At 47.5% G+C, this 20318-nt stretch overlaps 4 protein-coding genes and 1 pseudogene across 17 annotated transcripts in view; 4 read left to right on the plus strand and 1 right to left on the minus strand.

The window, feature by feature from the left end:
• Positions 1 to 301: 301 nt before the first annotated feature.
• LOC102093473 (cytochrome P450 2J2-like) lies at positions 302 to 6950 on the plus strand (annotated as a pseudogene).
• Positions 4890 to 20318, minus strand: part of LOC135580105 (protein Hook homolog 1-like) — a 48894-nt gene continuing 33465 nt past the window's right edge. For 4 of the 9 annotated variants that reach the window (XM_065072100.1, XM_065072094.1, XM_065072093.1 and 1 more), the window contains 4 exons: positions 19417 to 20285; positions 18105 to 18172; positions 8978 to 9054; positions 4890 to 7938 (listed from right to left, as the gene is read on the minus strand). Coding sequence is in view for 5 of the 9 variants with exons in the window: in XM_065072098.1 (XP_064928170.1) it covers positions 7801 to 7938; positions 8978 to 9054; positions 10252 to 10357 (321 nt within the window). In the remaining 4 variants the exon portion in view is untranslated. Of the gene's footprint in view, positions 7939 to 8977; positions 9055 to 10251; positions 10494 to 18104; positions 18173 to 19416; positions 20286 to 20318 lie in introns of those variants that run through there. The other 5 variants (XM_065072098.1, XM_065072099.1, XM_065072097.1 and 2 more) reach the window with 5 other exon arrangements.
• Positions 10256 to 16490, plus strand: LOC135580104 (cytochrome P450 2J2-like). Of its 5 annotated transcripts, none has more exons than XM_065072080.1 (10): positions 10256 to 10425; positions 11154 to 11457; positions 12040 to 12202; positions 12354 to 12503; positions 13089 to 13249; positions 13661 to 13837; positions 14099 to 14234; positions 14483 to 14670; positions 14999 to 15137; positions 15806 to 16490. In XM_065072080.1, the coding sequence occupies exons 2-10, from the start codon at positions 11269 to 11271 to the stop codon at positions 15979 to 15981; spliced, it is 1479 nt and encodes a 492-aa protein (XP_064928152.1). In that variant the 5' UTR covers positions 10256 to 10425; positions 11154 to 11268; the 3' UTR covers positions 15982 to 16490. The 5 variants fall into 5 exon arrangements, with proteins under 5 accessions (XP_064928152.1, XP_064928151.1, XP_064928154.1 ...); XM_065072079.1 differs by lacking the exon at positions 10256 to 10425 and adding an exon at positions 10521 to 10634; XM_065072082.1 differs by lacking the exon at positions 10256 to 10425 and adding an exon at positions 10521 to 10634 and having other exon boundaries at positions 14123 to 14234.
• LOC102093649 (cytochrome P450 2J2) overlaps positions 10647 to 20318 on the plus strand; it is a 29499-nt gene continuing 19827 nt past the window's right edge. The window contains exon 1 of the mRNA XM_005498905.3: positions 10647 to 10787. The gene's annotated coding sequence lies outside the window, so the exon portion shown is untranslated. The remainder of the gene's footprint in view (positions 10788 to 20318) is intronic.
• The window catches only part of LOC102094339 (cytochrome P450 2J2), a 40704-nt gene continuing 31043 nt past the window's right edge, over positions 10658 to 20318 (plus strand). The window contains exon 1 of one of the 2 annotated variants that reach the window (XM_065072073.1): positions 10658 to 10787. The gene's annotated coding sequence lies outside the window, so the exon portion shown is untranslated. Of the gene's footprint in view, positions 10792 to 20318 lie in introns of both variants that reach the window. The other variant, XM_065072075.1, reaches the window with a different exon arrangement.

Raw genomic sequence — 20318 nt, forward strand, 5'->3', positions numbered from 1 at the left:
AACTGCAAACGGCTGCAGAGCCGCTTGGTGCAAAGGCAAACTGCTGCTGCAAATGCCCCTGCTTCTTTCGCAGTAAAACTCACTGCATATATCAAAATAAATGCATGTGGTGTACATGCATGATCAACTGCCTGTCCCAGAGCCACTCTTAGATGGGAAAATTCAGCACAGCCAGTTACCAGCTACCACTGAAGGGTCACAGCCTGCAGAGCTGGATGTCTGCTTTGCCTTTTCAGCCCCTGTTTTTGCTTTTTTGCTTCCTCCGGCTTTGGGCACAGATTCAAAAGGCGGTGGCAGGGACAACCTCATGGCTGAATTGAGTTGCTCTGCTTGCACTTGTCTGCACAGACCAGGAAATGACGGTGCTTGGAAACGGCTGCAGACCCTGGATGGCTGTTTATTTCATCCACATATGAACCAGATGCAATGAAATGAAACTTGTGTGTAAGATTTTCTGAAAGGCTTGCGCAACTTTTTATCAGATGTTCCTGCTGACTTGGGGCTTTGTTGATAATTATTTGTACTACTGAATGAACCTGCAAATGAATACAGTAAAGGCAGCGAGGAGCAGCTGGGGCCTCCCTGGCACCGTGGCAGAAAAGCTGGGGCACAGGCGGTGAGAGAACCACAGGGAGGAGAGAGTGGGGCTTGTGATGAGCCATGGGCTCATGGGAACGGCACAGCGAGGCTGCCAGAAGGTTTTAATCCCAGCCCCACAAAGCTCCTTTCTGTCCTTTACACAAGGACATGGATCAGTCAGGTTTTGTAAAGCAGTGGTGGGAGATGGGAGGGGGAAAGAAAAGCAGGGATGTTTTGGTTTGTGTTTGCTTTTTTTAATACAATCAGAGGAAAGTCTTGATGTTTAATTGAGAAGGGGTTTAATCAAACTGTCTTTACTGAAGCCTGGGAAAGCAGAAGTCTTAACCATGCTGTCTTGTGTCTGTACCCACAGCTGTGCCAGCACGTTGCCTGTCAGCCCCTCTCCCTGGGGTTTCCCTAGTGCCCTGTGAGCTCAGCCTGCCCTGACCTGCCCCAGGACACATCCCTGCAGAGCCCCACCATCCAGCCATGCTGCGTTTCCTCTGGGAGAGCATCTCCATCCAGGTGCTCCTCATCTTCTTCATTGTGTTCCTGCTCGTTGCCAACTACATGAAGCACAGAAAGCCCAAGGACTTTCCTCCGCACCCCTTCTATCTCCCCATCCTGGGGCACTTACATGTCCTGATGAACTTCAGTGATGCCCAAATCTCAATGCAGAAGGTAAGGGGCTGGGGGCACCAGAGGCAAGGGGATAGAAGGCGTTGCAGCTACACAATCCTGTCAGCCTGAGGAGGGGGTTAACCTGAACCCCATGGCCCATGAGGACTCACAGAAGCTCACCCTGAAGTGGGCAGGACGTTTGCTCTCAGCAGAAACGTGGATGAAGTTTGCCCCGGCATGAAGAAGGCGACAGTTGTGGAGCAATCCTTTGGGCAAAGGGCAAGGCCTGACACCACGGGTGCTGTCACAGCTGTAGGTGCCCCGTAGGTCTGACTGGGCATTGGAAGGGTATTTGGGAAGGGAGAGAAACAAAATCAAGAAAAACACAGGACTGAAAAATCAAACCAGGAGAGTTCTGCGTGATTTATGGCAAATCAGTACCAATTCCGGATCGATGATTTAGGAAAACAGGAAAGAAAAAACACCAGACAAAACAGGCAGACACTTGTGCAAACATCCTGTCTCCCTTGCTGCTCTCAGTTTCCCTTGTTTTCACTCCTGTCCCCTGCCAGGCCATCCCTGGCCCAACAGACACACTCTTCACAATACCAATATCGTCTATTTATTTCATCATCTTCACAGCTTACGGAAAAGTATGGGGACATATTCAGCTTGGAGATGGGCACTGAATGGATTGTTTTCATAAATGGGTTACACCTGGTTAAGGAAGTTCTTGTAAACCAAGGGGAAAACTTCCTGGATCGCCCTGAAATGCCTCTTCCTGGGGAGCTCTTCAGCAACAGGGGTGAGTTCTCCCTCGGGACACAGATCTCAGCCACAAAACCCAAGTGCTGACTCAGCAGAGGTCCAACACAGCTGCACATAAGGCAGAGCTGGGAAATATTTTCTCCTTGGTAGATGGATCTGCCTTGGCTCACAGTATCTTGTCTCTGGCAGGACTGGTTTCTTCCAATGGGCACTTGTGGAAGCAGCAGAGGAGGTTCACCTTGTCCACCCTCTGAAACTTCAGCTTGGGGAAGAGGAGCCTGGGGGAGCACATCCAGGAGGAGTGCCGGTACCTCGTGGATGCGTTTGGGGATGAGCAGGGTAAGTGCCATGGCCCCTTATAAGCTGAGATGAAGGCAGAAACCAGTATGACCCATTACAGTTTCACTCATGAGTCACTGCATGCTGAGAAATGCCTCACATTGCAAGTGGTGCTAGCACCCTGTCAGCATCCCAGCTCCCTTTTATAGGTGATTTTCCCTCAGACTGACAGGTGAAGGCAACTGGGTAACCCCCAAAGCGTTATTCATAGCCCACCTTCAGCCTGCTGGTCTCTTGGAGATCTCCAGAACATCCCGTGTGTGTAAGCACCAATGTTTCCAATGAATTCACATGATGTCTGCTCTTCTGCAGACCTGGCTTTCCAACATAAACAAACTTCTCCACAGTCTGACTGAAGTGGGACCAAGGGTGGGATGTTTGCTGCACAATGGGGCTGCCCAGCCAAGCTTGGCCAGATCCTGGGGTGGTGAGGAGTCCTGGGAACACAGTGACACAGGAGGGTGCCCATCAGGGGCCACTCATTTCACTCCTCTTTGTTGAATAATTTACCTCTGACAACTGTGTTTTCTTGTTCTTTTCTGCTAAGACTCGAAGAAAACTGATCATTCCCTTTGCCTTCTGCATGGAGTCCTTTTGACCCTCACTTTAAAATCAATAACGCCGTTTCAAACATCATCTGCTCTGTCACCTTTGGGAATCGCTTTGACTACCATAATGAGGACTTCCAAAAACTGCTGCACCTGCTGGATGAGACCCTTACCCTTAACGGAGCCACCATGAGCCAGGTACTGACTCCTGTCACCAACATGGATAGTGTGCACTCTGCAGTGCCAAAGTTTCTCCTGTTGAGTCAACCTAAAAACATACAGTGTTTTCATCACCAAACTTTCTTGTCAGTGCCTATTCCTCGCACAATGTCAATTTGCCAATTTTTTTTTGCCCATTTTTCCAGCTGTGCAGTGTTCTTGTCATCTCTCTCACCCAACATCACCTTTCCTGGCCATTAACTGCCAACCTGCCTGCTGTAATGCTGGGTAGTGCATAAGTCTCTCTGGAGTGACAGGAATTCATTCCAACCCCTTGTCAAGCTCTCCTGGAGCTCAGCTCTTTCCACCAACTCCGACAGTTTAGTCAGTGTGGCACTGCAGGCTCCTCAGGTTTTGATAACAGAAGGTCTATTTCCATCCTCTATTCAATTTGCCTCACTTCTTTTTCTTCCAAAGCTGTACAATGCTTTCCCATCTATACTAAAGTTCTTCCCTGGAGCCCACCAAACCATTATTATAAACTCAAGATTACTGAAAAATTTTGTGAAAGAGAGGATCGACAAACACAAGGAGGACTGGAACCCCTCGGAGAGCCGGGACTTCATCGACTGCTACCTGCAGGAGATAGCCAAGGTCAGCACCACAGAGCAAACCCCTCCGCAGTGGGGCTTAGAAATCCAGAGGGATGAGAAATGGGCCCAAATTCCCCATATGAGTTTCCTCTGTGGCCAGTTATGAGCTTAGGATGGACATCAGGTTCAGGGCACCCATCTAGAGGATGGAGGTGCAGGGGGCCAGCAGTTTCTGCCAAAATCCTTGGGGTTGACTTGGAGTAAGCCTGGTATCAGGGCAGCCGTCACTGTTCATGTGGCACTAACACATCTCTTTGTGAAGGACAACGGTGATGGCATCTTCCAGGAGGAAAACCTCGTGGCATGTGCACTCGACTTGTTCTTAGCTGGGACCGAGACCACTTCAACAACCATCCGCTGGGCTCTGCTGTTTATGGCCATGTATCCAGAAATCCAAGGTACAATCAGTAAGCTATCAGCACTTTTTCATTATTTTATCCCTCACAGCTTAGTAAGACCCTCTGTTTTGTGAGAGAGAAATGGGGACTCTCCCTGTATTCACACAAAAAGGAGATGCAAACAGAGGCAGGTTACCTATGTCAGTCTTGGGGGGACCCTCACAGGAACCACCCCACATTGTTCCAAGGTGATTTTGGTTTTGTTTTTTTCCCTTGTACCTTGGCTGATCCCAGCTCTTACCCACCAGCCCGCGTGCAAGCAGAGATCGACACGGTCATCGGGCAGGGGCGGCAGCCAGCCCTGGATGACAGGAGCAACATGCCCTACACCAACGCCGTCATCCACGAAGTGCAGAGGAAAGGAAACATCATCCCTTTCAGCGTGGCAAGAATGACAGTGAAGGACACGGTCGTGGATGGCTTCTGCATACCAAAGGTAACCCCACTGCTGAGCGATGAGACTTTAGCAAGAGACACCGCAGTTCACTTCTATTGAACATGTATTTTTGCCATCCAAACAATGTTTGCCAGCACACTGAGTCATGCACAGCACTGGTGGTGACACCCCCACTGCACGCACCGTTGAGGCACAGATCCCATCTCATAGCTTTTGCACGAACGTGGGCCCAAGACTAGAGCAGATAAAAGTGATGCTGAAGAGGGAAAAATGCGGATCTATAATCACTGCACCTCTGAAAAAAAAGAATGAGTATGAAAAATTGACCATTCGGGTTGTGTTGTACAAATAATTGCAGCAGAGTTTGACTATGGTTGTTCTTATAGGAGAGGAGACTGGAAAATAGAAATGCCATGCGTGCTCTCGATGACAGAGAAAGTGCAGTTTATTTTTATTTTTCTCCTCTTAAGGAACAAGCATGGTTACAAATTTAACATCTCTTCTGTTTGACAAGAACGAGTGGGAAACCCCTGACACTTTTAACCCCGGGCATTTCCTGAAGGATGGTCAGTTCTGGAAAAGAGAGTTTTTTATACCATTTTCCATAGGTAAGATTTGCTGGAAGTTGGTGCTTCAGTGTGAGGTCCTGGATTGGGGCTTCCGACAGCACAGTGGGACACAGAGGAAAATAGTGATGGAAAGGACAGATGTTGGCTGCACCCTGGGAGCTGCTGCTCATGCAGTGCTCACATGGCCACTCCAGAGCACCACAACCGACACTCTGAGCTCTTTCTTTTCCCACTTCACCTGCACAGAAGCGAGATTAAGATGAATTACAGACCATAAAAGTGCCAGAGACCCTAGAAACAGCTTCACCAAGCAGATCATTGTCCTGGGCTCCTGCTCCCACGTGGCTGGGGTCACTAGAGGCTTCACTGTTGTCATCACAGGGGACCTGGCCATCAGTGTCCCCAACGACATTCCTTTTACTACCCCTCTTTCCCCTTACGCAGACGTTCCCTAAGAAGTCCTGCAACTGGGAACACAGCCCATGCTGTAACACTAATGCCATTATTGGGAAGCTCAGTTTAGCATGCAAAACTCATCTGAAAAGGAAGTAACCTGTCTGGGCTGTGGTGCTAAGGGAAGGCAGGTGTTTCTGTACTTCTGCACTGGGACAGGGTTTCCCACTACACAGTGAAGACAAGAGGAAAACAGTGATGGAAAGGGCAGGTGTTGCTGGGAGGTGCTGCTCAAAAAGTACTCCTATGGCCACTCCGTAAAAATGCTAGAGAACCTAGAAACATGGTCCCCAAAGCAAAGCATTGCCCTAGGATCCTGCTCCCACATGGCTGGGGTCACTAGAGGCTTCACTTCTGCAATCACAGGGGACCCAGACAACAGCTTCCCCAAGGACATTCCTTTTACCACCCCTCTTTCCCATACTGGCATCACACACCTTCTCTGTCCCCTCTCTTTGGCGTCGATCAAACCAACCACTTCTCCCAGCATGGGTACATCCAGACCGTGCGTGTCAAGCACAGCTTATCCAAGCAGGGGTTCAGTGCCTGTACATACAGATAAACACACGTGCCTACAAAAGTCCTGCAATTCAGATGCAGCCCGTGGTGTAACGCTAATCCCATTATTCCAGAGCTCAGTTTGGGATGCAAAACTCATCCAGGAAAGGGGGTAATGTGCCTGGACCATGGTGTTAAGGGAATTCAGAGGCTGTTGTGGCAGCAAAAGCAGCCGGGCAGCCAGCGCAGGCTGAGGAAGCCATGGGTGACTGTCTCCGCAGGGAAGCGCTCCTGCCCGGGTGAGCTGCTGGCCCGCACCGAGCTCTTCCTCTTCTTCACGGCTCTGCTCCAGAAATTCACCTTCCAAGCGCCACCGGACACCACACTCAGCCTCCAGTTCAAGCTGGGCATCACGCTGAGCCCAAAACCCTACAAGATCTGTGCTGTGCCTCGGTAGGGAAGCCTTGGCCACTGTCCTCACAGGGAAAATCCTTTGCCATGGATGAAGAAAAAGAGCCCTTGGCTGCTCCCCTGGGTTGGTGGAATTATTACCCCGGTCCAGGGAAAGGCTGAGAGGTTTGTTGCTTTCTTTCCTTGCAATTGCAAAATAATTTCTTTTTTGAGCAGATTTCTCACTCTGTATCACATGGGAAAAGTGATCAGCCTGGGATCTGCCATGGCACTTTTAGGCTTGCAATAGTGTACTGTAAATCAACAAGGGGCTTGGGCCTTCTTTCATGATGGATGGCCACACTTCCCACTGGCAGGAGAAGGAGCAACACTTTACAGACTGCAGTGTTCAGGCTGTGGCTGTGAGCTGTAGAAGAGCACTAACAGCCTTTGCTTTATAACAGTCATGCAAGTACGAATTGCCATCAGTTAGTGATTTTGTTATCTTTGACGTGTAATCCATTTAAAAAAAACCCAACAATCTCTTTCTAGAGCATCAATAAATTCTTACCAAAATATCATTGTCGTGAAGCATTCTGCAAAGTGAAGACCACGACAGGCCATTTCCAGTACTGGTGGTACCCTTCAGCCCTGCCCCATGTTTCTGGAGGGGGGCAGGGAGCTGCGAGCCCACTGGGGCAGCCGCAGCCGCACAACACCCAGCCCATGTCCCTGCGGCATTGCTGTCCAGTAGCAGAGAGGCTGGCACTGTAACAGCAAAGGCAGTTCCTACAGAACCGATCAAAATCACTGACCCTTACAGGACAAGAAACTAGCAGGGAAACCATCAAAGCCTATGGCCGGGTCCTGGCGTGTCACAACAACAACACTCTGACACCCCCATTGACCACAGTGCTCTCCACTCAACAGACCCCTTTATAAATCAGCTGTGCTTGTAGCTGCAGAAGTTTTAGGTCCCACCTCTTGCAACCTGCTAAATTCTCCCCATTTACCTGCCCGGCATCACCGAGTGGCTGGTGTGCCCGGGGGGCAGAGGGGTGAGCTCCAGCAACACAGTGCACGGCTGGGCCTGCTGCACTCAACAGCCTGGTGAAGAAAAGGGTCCCTGGGAAAATACCAGCAGCAAATTTCAATCATTTTAATCCATGACATGCAAGGTGAGACAGTCCCAGGATTCACAACCGATGGTTCACACCAGTAAATGCATCCACTCAGTAACAGTTGCACCGTGGGACCCCGGCAAGGTCCCTGAGCACGGGGAGCTGCAGCTCCCGGCAGCGGGTCCGGGGCTGGCTGCATGAACCCCCGGCACAGCACAGGCCCATCAATTCTCAGGATGGATTTGACATGACAATGAGGGATTTCTGAGAGAAGTCATTTCATACCTCAGATTTCTTCTTGCACTTGCTACAGCTGTGCATGAAAACACTTCTTTGTCACTGCAGTATTTGGATCATCAAGAGAGTCATCTAATTGCTCTGGCCTGTCCTTCATAATCTCATTTTCTGACACCAAGCTGTTTCTTTCATCCTGGAGGGCAGCCACCTGGTGCAGATAAAAAAGCGTCAACATTGTCAGACCTGTCCAGCTGGGAACAACTGAAGCAAGACAGCTGTACTTCGCCAATGAAAAATGTTGAGCATGTAGAAATTTTGCAATGTGATTTTCATATCTATACTTAAGCATACAGATGTCTTAGCATATGACCACTATAAAATGGGCAAACGAATGGTCCCTCCGTAAACTGACACATTTTTGGAACTGAAACCATGATAAAGGTAGACAACATAATAGGGAGTGAAACTGGCGCTTTCATTCACAAAGTTACCATGGACACCGTACAGAAAACTGTAAGGATCGGTGCAAAGGTGCTCTCCATCTTGCTGGTACTTCACAATCAGCAGCAGGATGGCGCTGGGCAGCACACTAACACAGCACTGCCGTGCGCTCAGCACTGAATGGTTGCGCAAGAAGCGGCTTCAGGCACCATGAGACATTAAGACACACAAAAAAAAACTCGACGGTTTCATACAGAGCATGCATTTTTGGCAAGGATCAAGCAAGTTTGGTATTGGAAGTGTTCACAGCTTAAGCAAATGAGAACAACACTTCATTGAAACCGTAAGTGTCATTAACAGCCATAAAATGGGAAAGGGTTAAGAGGACAGAACCTTTAAAGATTTTCTAGTAAAAGCTGATAGTTTTAACATCCTGTCAAACATAAGAGCGTGTGTTATTTAACTGCTATTTTAACAGGGACAATATGCTTTTTGGGTTACATTTTCCTGAATCCTACAGAAAACCGACTTTTCTTATACTCTTTTAAATCATCAGGGAAGACTGAGACCTTACAAGTGAATTTATTAAGAAGTAGTGCAACCGAGAACTGTTAGTCAATATTATGGCTTCAAATAAGTAAAATTAAAGTGAAGAAAAAAAAAACAAAAAATCCCAAACATCATTGTTGTGCGAGTAGATTGAACATCTCACATAATCCAGAGTATACAGTATAAATAAAAGTCAGTTTGTTATCATAATTTCTAAGCTTATCTGACAATGAGATTTAAGAAAAAAAAAACAGTACCACTTCTTTTGGTGTTGTCCTTTTGGGTTCACTGCTTTTTCGGTTGTGGAAGGATGTATTCTTTTCATGCTCATGAGCTACAAAAGAGAGGCCAGAGGAAAAGGTAAAATTAGAGGTTCAATATCTGTCTTCTGAGCACCAATTGTATTTAGTGCCCCTGTTACCTTGATGAGGGTGCAATTACACATCACATTTTCTGCAACAAAGTCAGTGTTTAGTGCTTACCTGCCTCCACACTCTGCTTCACGGTCCCTTAAGCTCAGAGAGGAGAGTGACGGTCGAGCTGTGAGCTGGATCACTGCTATGATCCAATTCAGAACAAATTAACATTGCAGAGGAAACACATTGTGGCAAGAAAATAATTGGATAATCAGAGAATCATTTGGGTTGGCAGTGCCACCCCTGCCATGAGCAGGGACATCTTCACCAGCTCAGGTCGCTCAGAGCCCCGTCCAGCCTGGCCTGGGATGTCTCCAGGAATGGGGCATCCACCACCTCTCCGGGCAACCTGAGACAGTATTTTGTCACCCTCATTGCAAAAAATGTCTTCCTCATGTCCAGCCTGGATCTCTCCGCTTCTAGTTTAAAACCATCACCCCTTGCACCATCACAACAGGCCCTGCTAAAAATTCTGTCTCCATCTTTTTATTGGCCCCTTTTAGGTACAGCAAGGCCACAACAAGGTCTCCCCAGAGCCTTCTCATCTCCAGGCAGAACAACCCCAGCTGTCTCACTCAGCCTGTCCTCCCAGCAGAGCTGTTCCAGCCCCTGATCATTTCTGGGGCTCCTCTGCAACAGGTCCATGTCTGTCCTGTGCTGAGGACCCCAGAGCTGGACACAGGTCTCCAGGTGGGGTCTCACCAGAGGGGAGCAGAAGGGCAGGATCACCTCCCTCCACCTGCTGCCCACGCTAATTGTGATGCAGCCCTTTTGTTCTGGCAAAAACCACAAGTTTTGAAAGCCAAATAACTGCTGGTTTAGTTAACTGACGTTTTATACAAGAGGAATCAAAGTAGAACATGAAGTGTTCTTGGGTTAGACCACGAATATGTGCTAACTAATTAATTCTAACAACATAAAACAGAAACGCTTCCAAATTCAGTTGTTCCCCAAGCCTTTGAAAAGCTTCTCAGAAACCTAAGAAGTTCTAATTCTGGCCTGGCCAGAGAGCCCCAGTCCTGGCAATACAGAAGGGCTCAGCACCCAATATCACAACTGAGCCCAGGTGAGACCAGGAAGGATAAGATGATCTGGAACATTTTTCTATACCATACCTTTTATGTAAGTGTAATCAAGCTCCATACAAAATACAGCAATCTGGTTTGTTTTTGTTGTTGTTTTTTCCAAAATACAGCACCCTTTTATGGCTACTGTAGTCATCCTGCATGAGACAAACTGTAATCGTTCCTGTATCCAGGAGGATTTCTAACTTCTCTCCCAGCTTCCAAGTGAGTATCAGAATGCCTACACGTGCTGCTGAATGTGTTGTGTGGTGTAGAAAAGGCAGGGGCAGGTTGCTCTGCGTGCACTTGTCTGCACAGACCAGGAAATGACGGTGCTTGGAAACGGCTGCAGACGCTGGATGGCTGTTTACTTCCTCCCTACACAAACCGGATGCAATAAAACTGAAAGTCATGAGTCAGCTGGGTTGTGAAAGGTTTGTGTAACCTTATCTCTGATGGCTCTGCTGACCTGGGCCCTGGTTAATAACTTTTTGTCCTAGCAAATAAAGTTTTGCAAAAGAGGAAACTGAGAGGCACTTGGAGTAGCTGGACCCTCCCCCGCACTGCAAAGCCGACACTGGGACACGGTTGGTGAGAGAACCACGGGGAGGAGAGCGTGGGGCTTGTGATGAGCTGTGGGCTTGTGGGAACAGCTTGGCGGGGCTGCCAGAAGGTTTCAATCCTGGCTCTGCCAAGCTCCTTTCTGTCCTTTTCAGAAGGATGTGGATCTCCGGGGCTTTGTAAAGCAGCAGTGGGAAGAGGAAAGAAGAGCAGGGGGCTTTTGTGTGTGTGTTTGCTTTTTTTAAAGACATCAGAGGAAAGGCTTGAGTTTTATCTGGAAGAGGTTTAATCAAACTGTCCTTACTCCAACCTGGCAACGCAGGATTCTGGACACAGATTCCAGACCACGTCAGCAAAAGCCACTCCATACTGTCTTGTCTCTTTGCCCACAGCTGTGCCACCACGTTGCCCATCTGCCCCTGCCCCTGGGGTTCCCTGGTGCACCGTGAGCAAAACCTGCCCTGACCTTCCGCAGGACACGTCCCTGCAGAGCCCCACCATCCAGCCATGCTGCGTTTCCTTTGGGAGAGCATCTCCATCCAGGTGTTCCTCGTCTTCCTTGTTGTTTTCCTGCTTGTTGGTGACTACATGAAGCACAAAAAGCCCAAGGGCTTCCCTCCACAACCCTTCTATCTCCCCATCCTGGGGCACATGTACCTGATGAACTTCAGCAATCCAGCAGTTACACTGCAGAAGGTAAGGGGGTGGGGGGCACTATGTCAAAGGGATGGAGTGAGCTCTGTCTGCCACCTTTCAAGTGTGGGGAGGGAGTTAAGCTGAACCCAGGGCCCAGGAGAACTCGCAGGAGCTCACCCCGAGGTGGGAAGGACATTTGCCCTCAGTCAGCAGCAACGTGGATGAAGTTTGCCCCGGCATGAAGAAGGGGACAATTGCAGAGCAATCCCTTGGGCAAAGGGCAAGGCCTGACGCCACGGGTGCTGTCACAGCTGTAGGAGCTCCATAGGTCTCATTGGGCACTGGAAGGATATTTGGGAAGGGAGTGAAACAAAAGCTGAAAAACACAGGACTGAAAGATCAAACTGGCAGAGTTTTGTGTCATTTGTGGCAAATAATCTTCAACTCCTCATCTGTGATTTGGTAAAAGAGGAAAGGAAAAAAGACCACACAGACAAGCAGACACTTTCGCAAACACCCTGTCTCCCCTCCTGCTCTCAGCTTCCCTTGTTTTCACTTGTGTGTCCTGCCAGGCCATCCCTGTCATGACAGACACACTGATTGCAAATGCAACTCCTTGTGTTTTTTTGCTCATCCTCCCAGCTTATTGAAAAATATGGTGACATCTTTGGCGTGGACATGGGCAGTGAATCATATGTGATCATTAATGGGCTGCGGATGCTTAGGGAAGTTCTTGTAAACCAAGGGGAAAACTTCCTGGATCGCCCTGAATTGCCTGTTGCTGGGGAGGTCTTCAAGAACAGGGGTGAGTTCTCCCTCAGGACACAGATCTCAGCCATAAAATCAAAGCGCTGACCCTGCAAAGGCCCAGCACGGCTGGACATAAGGCAGAGCCCTGAAGATTTTTCTCCTGGTGGAGGGATCTGCCTTGGCTCACATTGCCATATTTCTGGCAGGAGTGCTCACTTCCAATGGGCACTTGTGGAAGCAGCAGAGGAGATTCACCTTGTCCACCCTCCGAAACTTCGGCTTGGGGAAGAGGAGCCTGGAGGAGCGCATCCAGGAGGAGTGCCGGTACCTCGTGGATGCGTTTGGGGATGAGCAGGGTAAGTGCCATGGCCCCTTATAAGCTGAGATGAAGGCAGAAACCAGTATGGTATGTTACAATTTCACTCATGAGTCACTGCATGCTGAGAAATGCCTCACCTTGGAGAAGATGCTAGCACCCTGCCAGCACCCCAGCTCCCTTTTACAGGTGATTTTTCTTCAGACTGTCGAGTGAGTGGAGCTGGGTAATCCCCAAACCATTATTCATAGCCCACCTTCAGCCTGCTGCTCTCTTAGAGATCTCTAGAACATCCCGTGTGTGTAAGCACCAATGTTTCCCATGAATTCACATGATATCTGCTCTTCTGCAGGCCTGGCTTTCCAACATAAACAAACTTCTCCACAGTCTGACTGAAGTGGGACCAAGGGTGGGATGTTTGCTGCACAATGGGGCTGCCCAGCCAAGCTTGGCCAGATCCTGGGGTGGTGAGGAGTCCTGGGAACACAGTGACACAGGAGAGTGCCCATCAGGGGCCACTCATTTCACTCCTCTTTGTTGAATAATTTACTTCTGACAACTGTGTTTTCTTGTTCTTTTCTGCTAAGACTTGAAGAAAATTGATCATTCCCTTTGCCTTCCGCAGGGAGTCCTTTTGACCCTCACTTTAAAATCAATAACGCCGTTTCAAACATCATCTGCTCCGTCATCTTTGGGAATCGCTTTGACTACCATGATGAGGACTTCCAAAAATTGCTGCGGCTGATAGACGAGACCCTTACCCTCAGCGGGGCCACCATGAGCCAGGTACAGACTCCTGCCACCAACACGGGCAGTGTGCACTTTTGCAGTGACAGGGTTTATCCTGTGGAGTCAACCTCAAAGCCTGTAGGTTTTTCATCACAAAACTTGGTTGTCATTTGCTGTTCCCCTAATTTCTTTCTGCCCTTTTTTTCCAGCTGTGCAATGTGCTTGTCGTTCTCACCCAATATCACCTTTCCTGCCCATAAACCACAAACCTACCTGCTGTAATGCCAGGTAGTGCATGAGTCTCTCTGTGACAGGAATACCAATCCCTTGTCAAGCTGTCCTGGAGTTCAACTGTTTCCACCAACACCAGCAATTGACTCAGCTAGGCCCTGTAGGCTCCTCGGGTTTTGATATCAGAAGGTGTATTTGCATCCTCTATTCAATTTGCCTCTCCTTTTCTCTCCAAAGCTGTACAATGCTTTCCCATCCATAATGAAGTTCTTACCTGGAGCCCACCAAACCGTTTTTAAAAACTCAAGGTTGATGAGAAATTTTGTGAAAGAGAGGATTGACAAACACAAGGAGGACTGGAACCCCTCGGAGAGCCGGGACTTCATCGACTGCTACCTGCAGGAGATAGCCAAGGTCAGCACCGCAGAGCAAACCCCTCTGCAGCAGGGCTTAGAAATCCAGAGGGATGAGAAATGGGCCCAAATTCCCCATATGAGTTGCATCTGTGGCCAGTTATGGGCTTAGGATGGACATCAGGTTCAGGGCACCCATCTAGAGGATGGAGGTGCAGGGGGCCAGCAGCTTCTGCCAAAATCAATCATGTTAACTTGGACTAAGCCTGGTGTCAGGGCAGCCCTCGCTGTTCATGTGGCACTAACACATCTCTTTGTGAAGGACAACGGTGATGGCATCTTCCAGGAGGAAAACCTCATGGCATGTGCAGTTGACTTGTTCTTAGCTGGGACCGAGACCACTTCAACAACCATCCGCTGGGCTCTGCTGTTTATGGCCATGTATCCAGAAATCCAAGGTACAATCAGTAAACTATCAGCACTTTTTCATTATTTTATCCCTCACAGCTTAGTAAGACCCTCTGTTTTGTGAGAGAGAAACTGGGACTCTCCCTGTATTCACACAAAAAGGAGATGCAAACAGAGGCAGGTTACCCCTGTCAGTCTTGGGGGGACCCTCACAGGAACCACCCCACATTGTTCCAAGGTGATTTTGGTTTTGTTTTTTTCCCTTGTACCTTGGCTGATCCCTGCTCTTTCCCACCAGCCCGCGTGCAAGCAGAGATCGACACGGTCATTGGGCAGGCACGACAGCCAGCTCTGGACGACAGGAGCAACATGCCCTACACCAACGCCGTCATCCACGAAGTGCAGAGGAAAGGCAACATCAGTCCTTTCGGCGGGCCAAGAATGACAGTGAATGACACAGTTGTGGATGGCTTCTACATACCAAAGGTAACCCCACTGCTGAGCGATGAGACTTTAGCAAGAGACTCCCCATTCCCCAGGCACAGTTCACCGGGCCAGGTCTATCCTGTGCAGACAGGAGTAGAGACAGAGCAACTCCACCCTCGCCACAGTTCACTACTATTGAATGTGTATTTTTGCCATCCAAACAATGGGCCCAAGACTAGAGCAGATAAAATTGATGCTGATGAGGGGAAAAGCCTGGGTCCATAATCATTGAGCCTCTGAGCAGAGAAGAGGCAGGAAAAACTGATGATGCATGGGATGTTCCACAAATATTTGCAGCAGAATTAAGAATTTGATTTTCTCCTCTTAGGGCACTAGTGTGCTCACAAATTTCACCTCTGTGATGTTTGACCAGAACGAGTGGGAAACTCCTGACACTTTTAACCCCGGGCATTTCCTGAAGGACGGTCAGTTCTGGAGAAGAGAGGCTTTTATACCATTTTCCATAGGTAAGAATTGCTGGAATTTGGTGTTTCTGTACTTCTGCACTGGGACAGGGTTTCCCACTACACAGTGAGGACAAGAGGAAAACAGTGATGGAAAGGGCAGGTGTTGCTGGGAGGTGCTGCTCAAAAAGTACTCCTATGGCCACTCCGTAAAAATGCTAGAGAACCTAGAAACACGGTCCCCAAAGCAAAGCATTGCCCTAGGATCCTGCTCCCACATGGCTGGGGTCACTAGAGGCTTCACTTCTGCAATCACAGGGGACCCAGACAACAGCTTCCCCAAGGACATTCCTTTTACCACCCCTCTTTCCCATACTGGCATCACACACCTTCTCTGTCCCCTCTCTTTGGCGTAGATCAAACCAACCACTTCTCCCAGCATGGGCACATCCAGACCGTGCGTGTCAAGCACAGCTTATCCAAGCAGGGGTTCAGTGCCTGTACATACAGATAAACACACGTGCCCACAAAAGTCCTGCAATTCAGATGCAGCCCGTGGTGTAACGCTAATCCCATTATTCCGGAGCTCAGTTTGGGATGCAGAACTCATCCAGGAAAGGGGGTAATGTGCCTGGACCATGGTGTTAAGGGAAGGCAGAGGCTGTTGTGGCAGCAAAAGCAGCCGGGCAGCCAGCGCAGGCTGAGGAAGCCATGGGTGACTGTCTCCACAGGGAAGCGCTCCTGCCCGGGTGAGCTGCTGGCCCGCACCGAGCTCTTCCTCTTCTTCACGGCTCTGCTCCAGAAATTCACCTTCCAGGCACCACCAGACACCACACTCAGCCTCCAGTTCAAGCTGGGCATCACACTGGCCCCGAAACCCTACAAGATCTGTGCTGTGCCTCGGTAGGGAAGCCTTGGCCACTGTCCTCACAGGGAAAGGCATTTGCCATGGATGCTGAAAATGAGCCCTCGGCTGCTCCCCTGGGTGGAGGCAATGACCGCCTGTCTGCAGGGAGAGGCTGGGCAGTTTGTTGGTTTCTTTCCAAGCAACTGCAAAATAATTTCATTAAAAAGCAGACTTTGCACTCTGTATCACAGGGGAAAGGTGATCAGCCTGGGATCTGCCAGGGCACTTAATCTTGCGATAAGGCACTGTAAATCAAAGAAGGGCTTGGGCTTTTCCGTCTTTGATGATGAATGGCCACGCTACCCATTGGCAGGAGAAGGAGCAACACTTAGAGACTGCAGCGTTCAGGCTGTGGCTGTGAGTTGTGAAAGAGCACTACAAGCCTTTGCTTTAAAACATTCATGCAAGTACTCATTGCTAACTGGTCTTTGTTATCCTTGACTAGTAATCCATTAAAAAAGTCACTCAAATACATCTTATTCTTGTGCATCAATAAATCCTTACCAAAACTTATTTGTCATGAGATCCTGTGTAAGCTGAAGACCAACAAAGGCCATTTCCAGCACTGACTGCAGCCTTCAGCCCTGCCCCATGTTTTGGCAGGGGTCTGGAAGACCACCGGGGCAGAGGCAGCCGCACAACACCCGGCCCATGTCCCTGCGGCATTACTGTCCGGTAGCAGAGAGGTTGGCACTGTAACAGCAAAGGCAGTTCCTACAGAACTGATGAACATCACTGATCCTGACAGGACAAGCAAACTAGCAGGGAAACCATCAAAGACTGTGGCTGGGTCCAGGTGTGTCACAGCAACAACACTGTGACACCCCCATGGAGCACGGTGCTCTCCACTCTGACAGACCCCTCAATAAATCATCTGTACTTGTAGCTATAAAAGTAATAAGTGTCATTAACAGCCATAAAATGGAAAAGGGTTAAGACAATAGAACCTTTAAAGGTTTTCTAGTGAAAGCTGTTGTGTTAATTTTAACATCCTGTCAAACGTAATGGCATGTAGCATGTGTTTGTTAACTGCTATTTAAAGAGGGACAATATGCTTTTTGGGTTATGTTTTCCTGAATCCTACAGACAACCTACCTTTCTTATACTCTCGGAAAACACCAAGGAAGACAGAGACCTTACTAGTGAAATAGTTTAACTGAGAAGTGTTAGTCAATATTAGGGCTTCAAATAAACACAGTTCTAAAATCCCCTAAACATATCACGGTGACAAAATTAGATTAAATATCAGATGTAACTTAGAGTATGCAATATTAAGAAACCATTTCCTCACGATCATCATTTGCAAGTCTCTCAGTCAAACAGCTGTAAAAAACAAAGCAGTGATTAATCTACTAGTCCAGGAGGTGTTGTCCTTGTGGGTTCACGTGTGGAAGGACCCATTATTTCCTTGTTCATGAGCTACAGAAAGAAGCCACCGGAAAATGAGGTTGATTTAGAGATTAAATATCTGTAAATTCACAGTCTGCTGAGCACCAGTTGTATTTACCACCATGGCCTTGCATCCATTCAATATATCAAAATATATTATTTATAATAATAATAAAACAACATCTCATGGTTGCTGAAGTATTTACACAAATCTAGAATAAGATGATGGTATTTTTGGCCCACTCCTCCTCACGTTAACCACATTAACAGTAATATCTTACTGGATGAATCTCCTCTCTATTGAAGCAATTGCTACCCCCTAGTCAGTTGAAAATAGAGTGAGCCAAAGAACAGGACTTCACTTACTTAATTCAATAGCTAGCCCACTTCTTTGTGTCACCTTAACTGCCATTAAGCACATGATGGGAATATTAACCTGTCTCCAATACAAAGATGTACACAGTAAGTTTGTCAACAATTAAAGGCTTTACTTCTTGCTCAGGAATTACAGTTTTATTTCTAGACCTTCTACAGAAAGAAGGTTTGTTTAGTCAACAAACAAGAGGGTTATGGATTCATTTCTCCCAACAGGGCATTTATAGCTTTAGAGACAATGTAGTCAATTGAAATCTAAGCTTTAAAGCCGACTACCAATTCCACTCTTACTTACAAAGACCAATAAATGGGTATTTGCATTCTCAACTGACAGCATGAGGCTGTGAATTATTACTCACCTCTCGAATAGCAGTCAGGAAAACATATTGAACAGACTCTTCAAGGGTCTTGATCCTCTCTGTGTGTTCTGTGAAAAAGAATTTATAGTGACTCCTGACAAAGTTCATCTTAATGGCCTGAGTAGCATGACATACCATTTGCACAAAGATCCAGAAGAAACTGTTCCTACAAAGCTGCTTCAAAACAGGTAGCGCTCTTTTTATACAGAGCACTACCATGTATCAACCAGGCCTAAACAACACAGATGTCTTTAACTCATCTGTTAGAGGGCTTCATACATGGAAGCCAGATGTCACACACTGAGCCTCTCTTGAGCCAGCAAAGCCCCTGCCCAATGTCTGTCTCCAGCCCTCAGTGCAAACGTGTGTTTGGGGAAGGGGTGCTCAATCCACTGCAGCCAAAGACCTTTCCCATACTTGGAACCACAGAATTTTCTCTGAGTTCACATTTAAACTAAAATAGACAGCATTAAAAAAATATATGCAAAACACCTATCAATTAATTAGTGCAATGAAGTTATGCACTTTAGTAAGAGTTCCATAAGATTGTTGTGGCAAACCCACAAGTTTTGAAAGTCAATTAACTGGTAGTTTAGTTAACTGACCACTTATGCAAGAGAAAGCAAAACTAGTGCATTAAAAGTTGTTGGGCCAGACCACAAATATGAAGAACTAATTAATTCTACCAACATAAAAAAAAATGAAATGCTTCCAAATTCAGTTGCTCCCCAAGCCTTCAGAAAGCTCCTTGGAAGCCTGAAGATGTTCTACTTCTGGGCTGGCCAGAGACCCCCAGTCCTGGCAATACAGAAGGGCTCAGCACCTGCTATCACAACTAATCCCAGGTAAGACCAGGAAGCCAAAAGATGATCTGGCAAGTTTTCCTATATCATACCCTTTAAAACACTCTAATCAAGCACCATGCAGAATTCAGCACATTTTTTTTTTTTAACTCAAAATTCAGCACCCTTTAATGGCTACTGTACTCACCCTGCATGAGAGAGAACAAACTATAATTTTTACTACGTCCAGGGGATTTGTAACTTATCTCCCAGCTTCCAAGCAACTACCATCAAACCTAGACTAGGGTTCTGTCGAGGGTTAAGATTGCGGGGTGACAATAAAACCCTGGCAGATGTATTGTTAACCCCCTCTCCCCCCCACTTCCCCCTTTTTGCCCCTCCCTCTCCCCCCTTCCCACTCAGGACAGGTGATCGGGAGGGAAAGAAGGACAGAGAGAAGAGAGTTGGAAAAATTAACAATGTTTTACTAATGCTACTGATAAGAATAGAGAAAATAATACAAAATATACAAAACCAATCTTGAAAGTCTCAGCAACTGCAGAGCCGGCACCCGAAGTCCTGGATTGGGCTCTACAGCCAACCGGAGCTGGATTCAGTCTCTCACTAGGCCTCAGTTCGCTGGGACGACTAGCAAGGTCCTCTCCTAATGTCGGCCATAAGGAAAAGGGAAAAAGCAAAGGCAAAAGGGAAAATGGACGAGATCCTCATGATCTCCCACTTTTATATGAAGTATTCACGTGAATGGAATGTTATACACAGTTGGTCAGTTTCTTGGTCACCGGTTTCTCGTTGCCCCTCTCGCGAGATGTCCATCCATGCTTATCAATAAGTTTGCATTCCATTGCTAGGTTTACCAAAACATGTGTCTGGTTCTCCAGGAAAATGCAGTTAATATGAAGGCTTTAGCTGACAGGCAAAATTCACTGAAAGAGAAACTTGTTTTTAACAAAACCAGGACAGGTTGCAAAAGCTGTTGTGTAGAAAAGGATTAAAACTTCACTGCAGAAGAGCAAATAAGAAAGTACACACACAAGTCAACAGGATTCTGCACCTCAGGCCTTATAATATTAACCTGGGCAATGACACAGACATGGTTTCCAGATTATACTCCAAGAGTCTTACCTAAAATACACTTACTCAAATTAATTTTATGTTCACTCAGGCCTCCCACTTAACCAGGTAATTATCATATACTTCCTGCCAACAAAAAAATCCTTAAATTACTTTGACAAGAGAAAAAATAACCACACCTAGGCTAAGGAGGACAATAATCATAATGTTTAATGATCAGAAAAACAACAACAGCAAAATGCTGCTTTTTCCTTACCTCATGATAGTAGTCCATAATTCCTTGTAGAATCTTCTTTAGATTACTGGCCTAATTGTTGCACATGAAAGACAAGGTTATAGG

This window comes from Columba livia, chromosome 8 (assembly GCF_036013475.1).
Source record: "Columba livia isolate bColLiv1 breed racing homer chromosome 8, bColLiv1.pat.W.v2, whole genome shotgun sequence".
In the NCBI taxonomy this organism is placed as follows: domain Eukaryota; kingdom Metazoa; phylum Chordata; class Aves; order Columbiformes; family Columbidae; genus Columba; species Columba livia.

What these genes read in the sequence shown, in the direction of transcription:
- LOC135580104 (XM_065072080.1), top strand. Translation starts at nt 11,269, where the DNA reads ATGCTGCGTTTCCTTTGGGAGAGCATCTCCATCCAGGTGTTCCTCGTC. An exon ending in CAGCAGTTACACTGCAGAAG is followed by an intron (nt 11,458 to 12,039) that starts GTAAGGGGGTGG and finishes TCATCCTCCCAG; the next exon opens with CTTATTGAAAAATATGGTGA. An exon ending in GCGGGGCCACCATGAGCCAG is followed by an intron (nt 13,250 to 13,660) that starts GTACAGACTCCT and finishes TTCTCTCCAAAG; the next exon opens with CTGTACAATGCTTTCCCATC.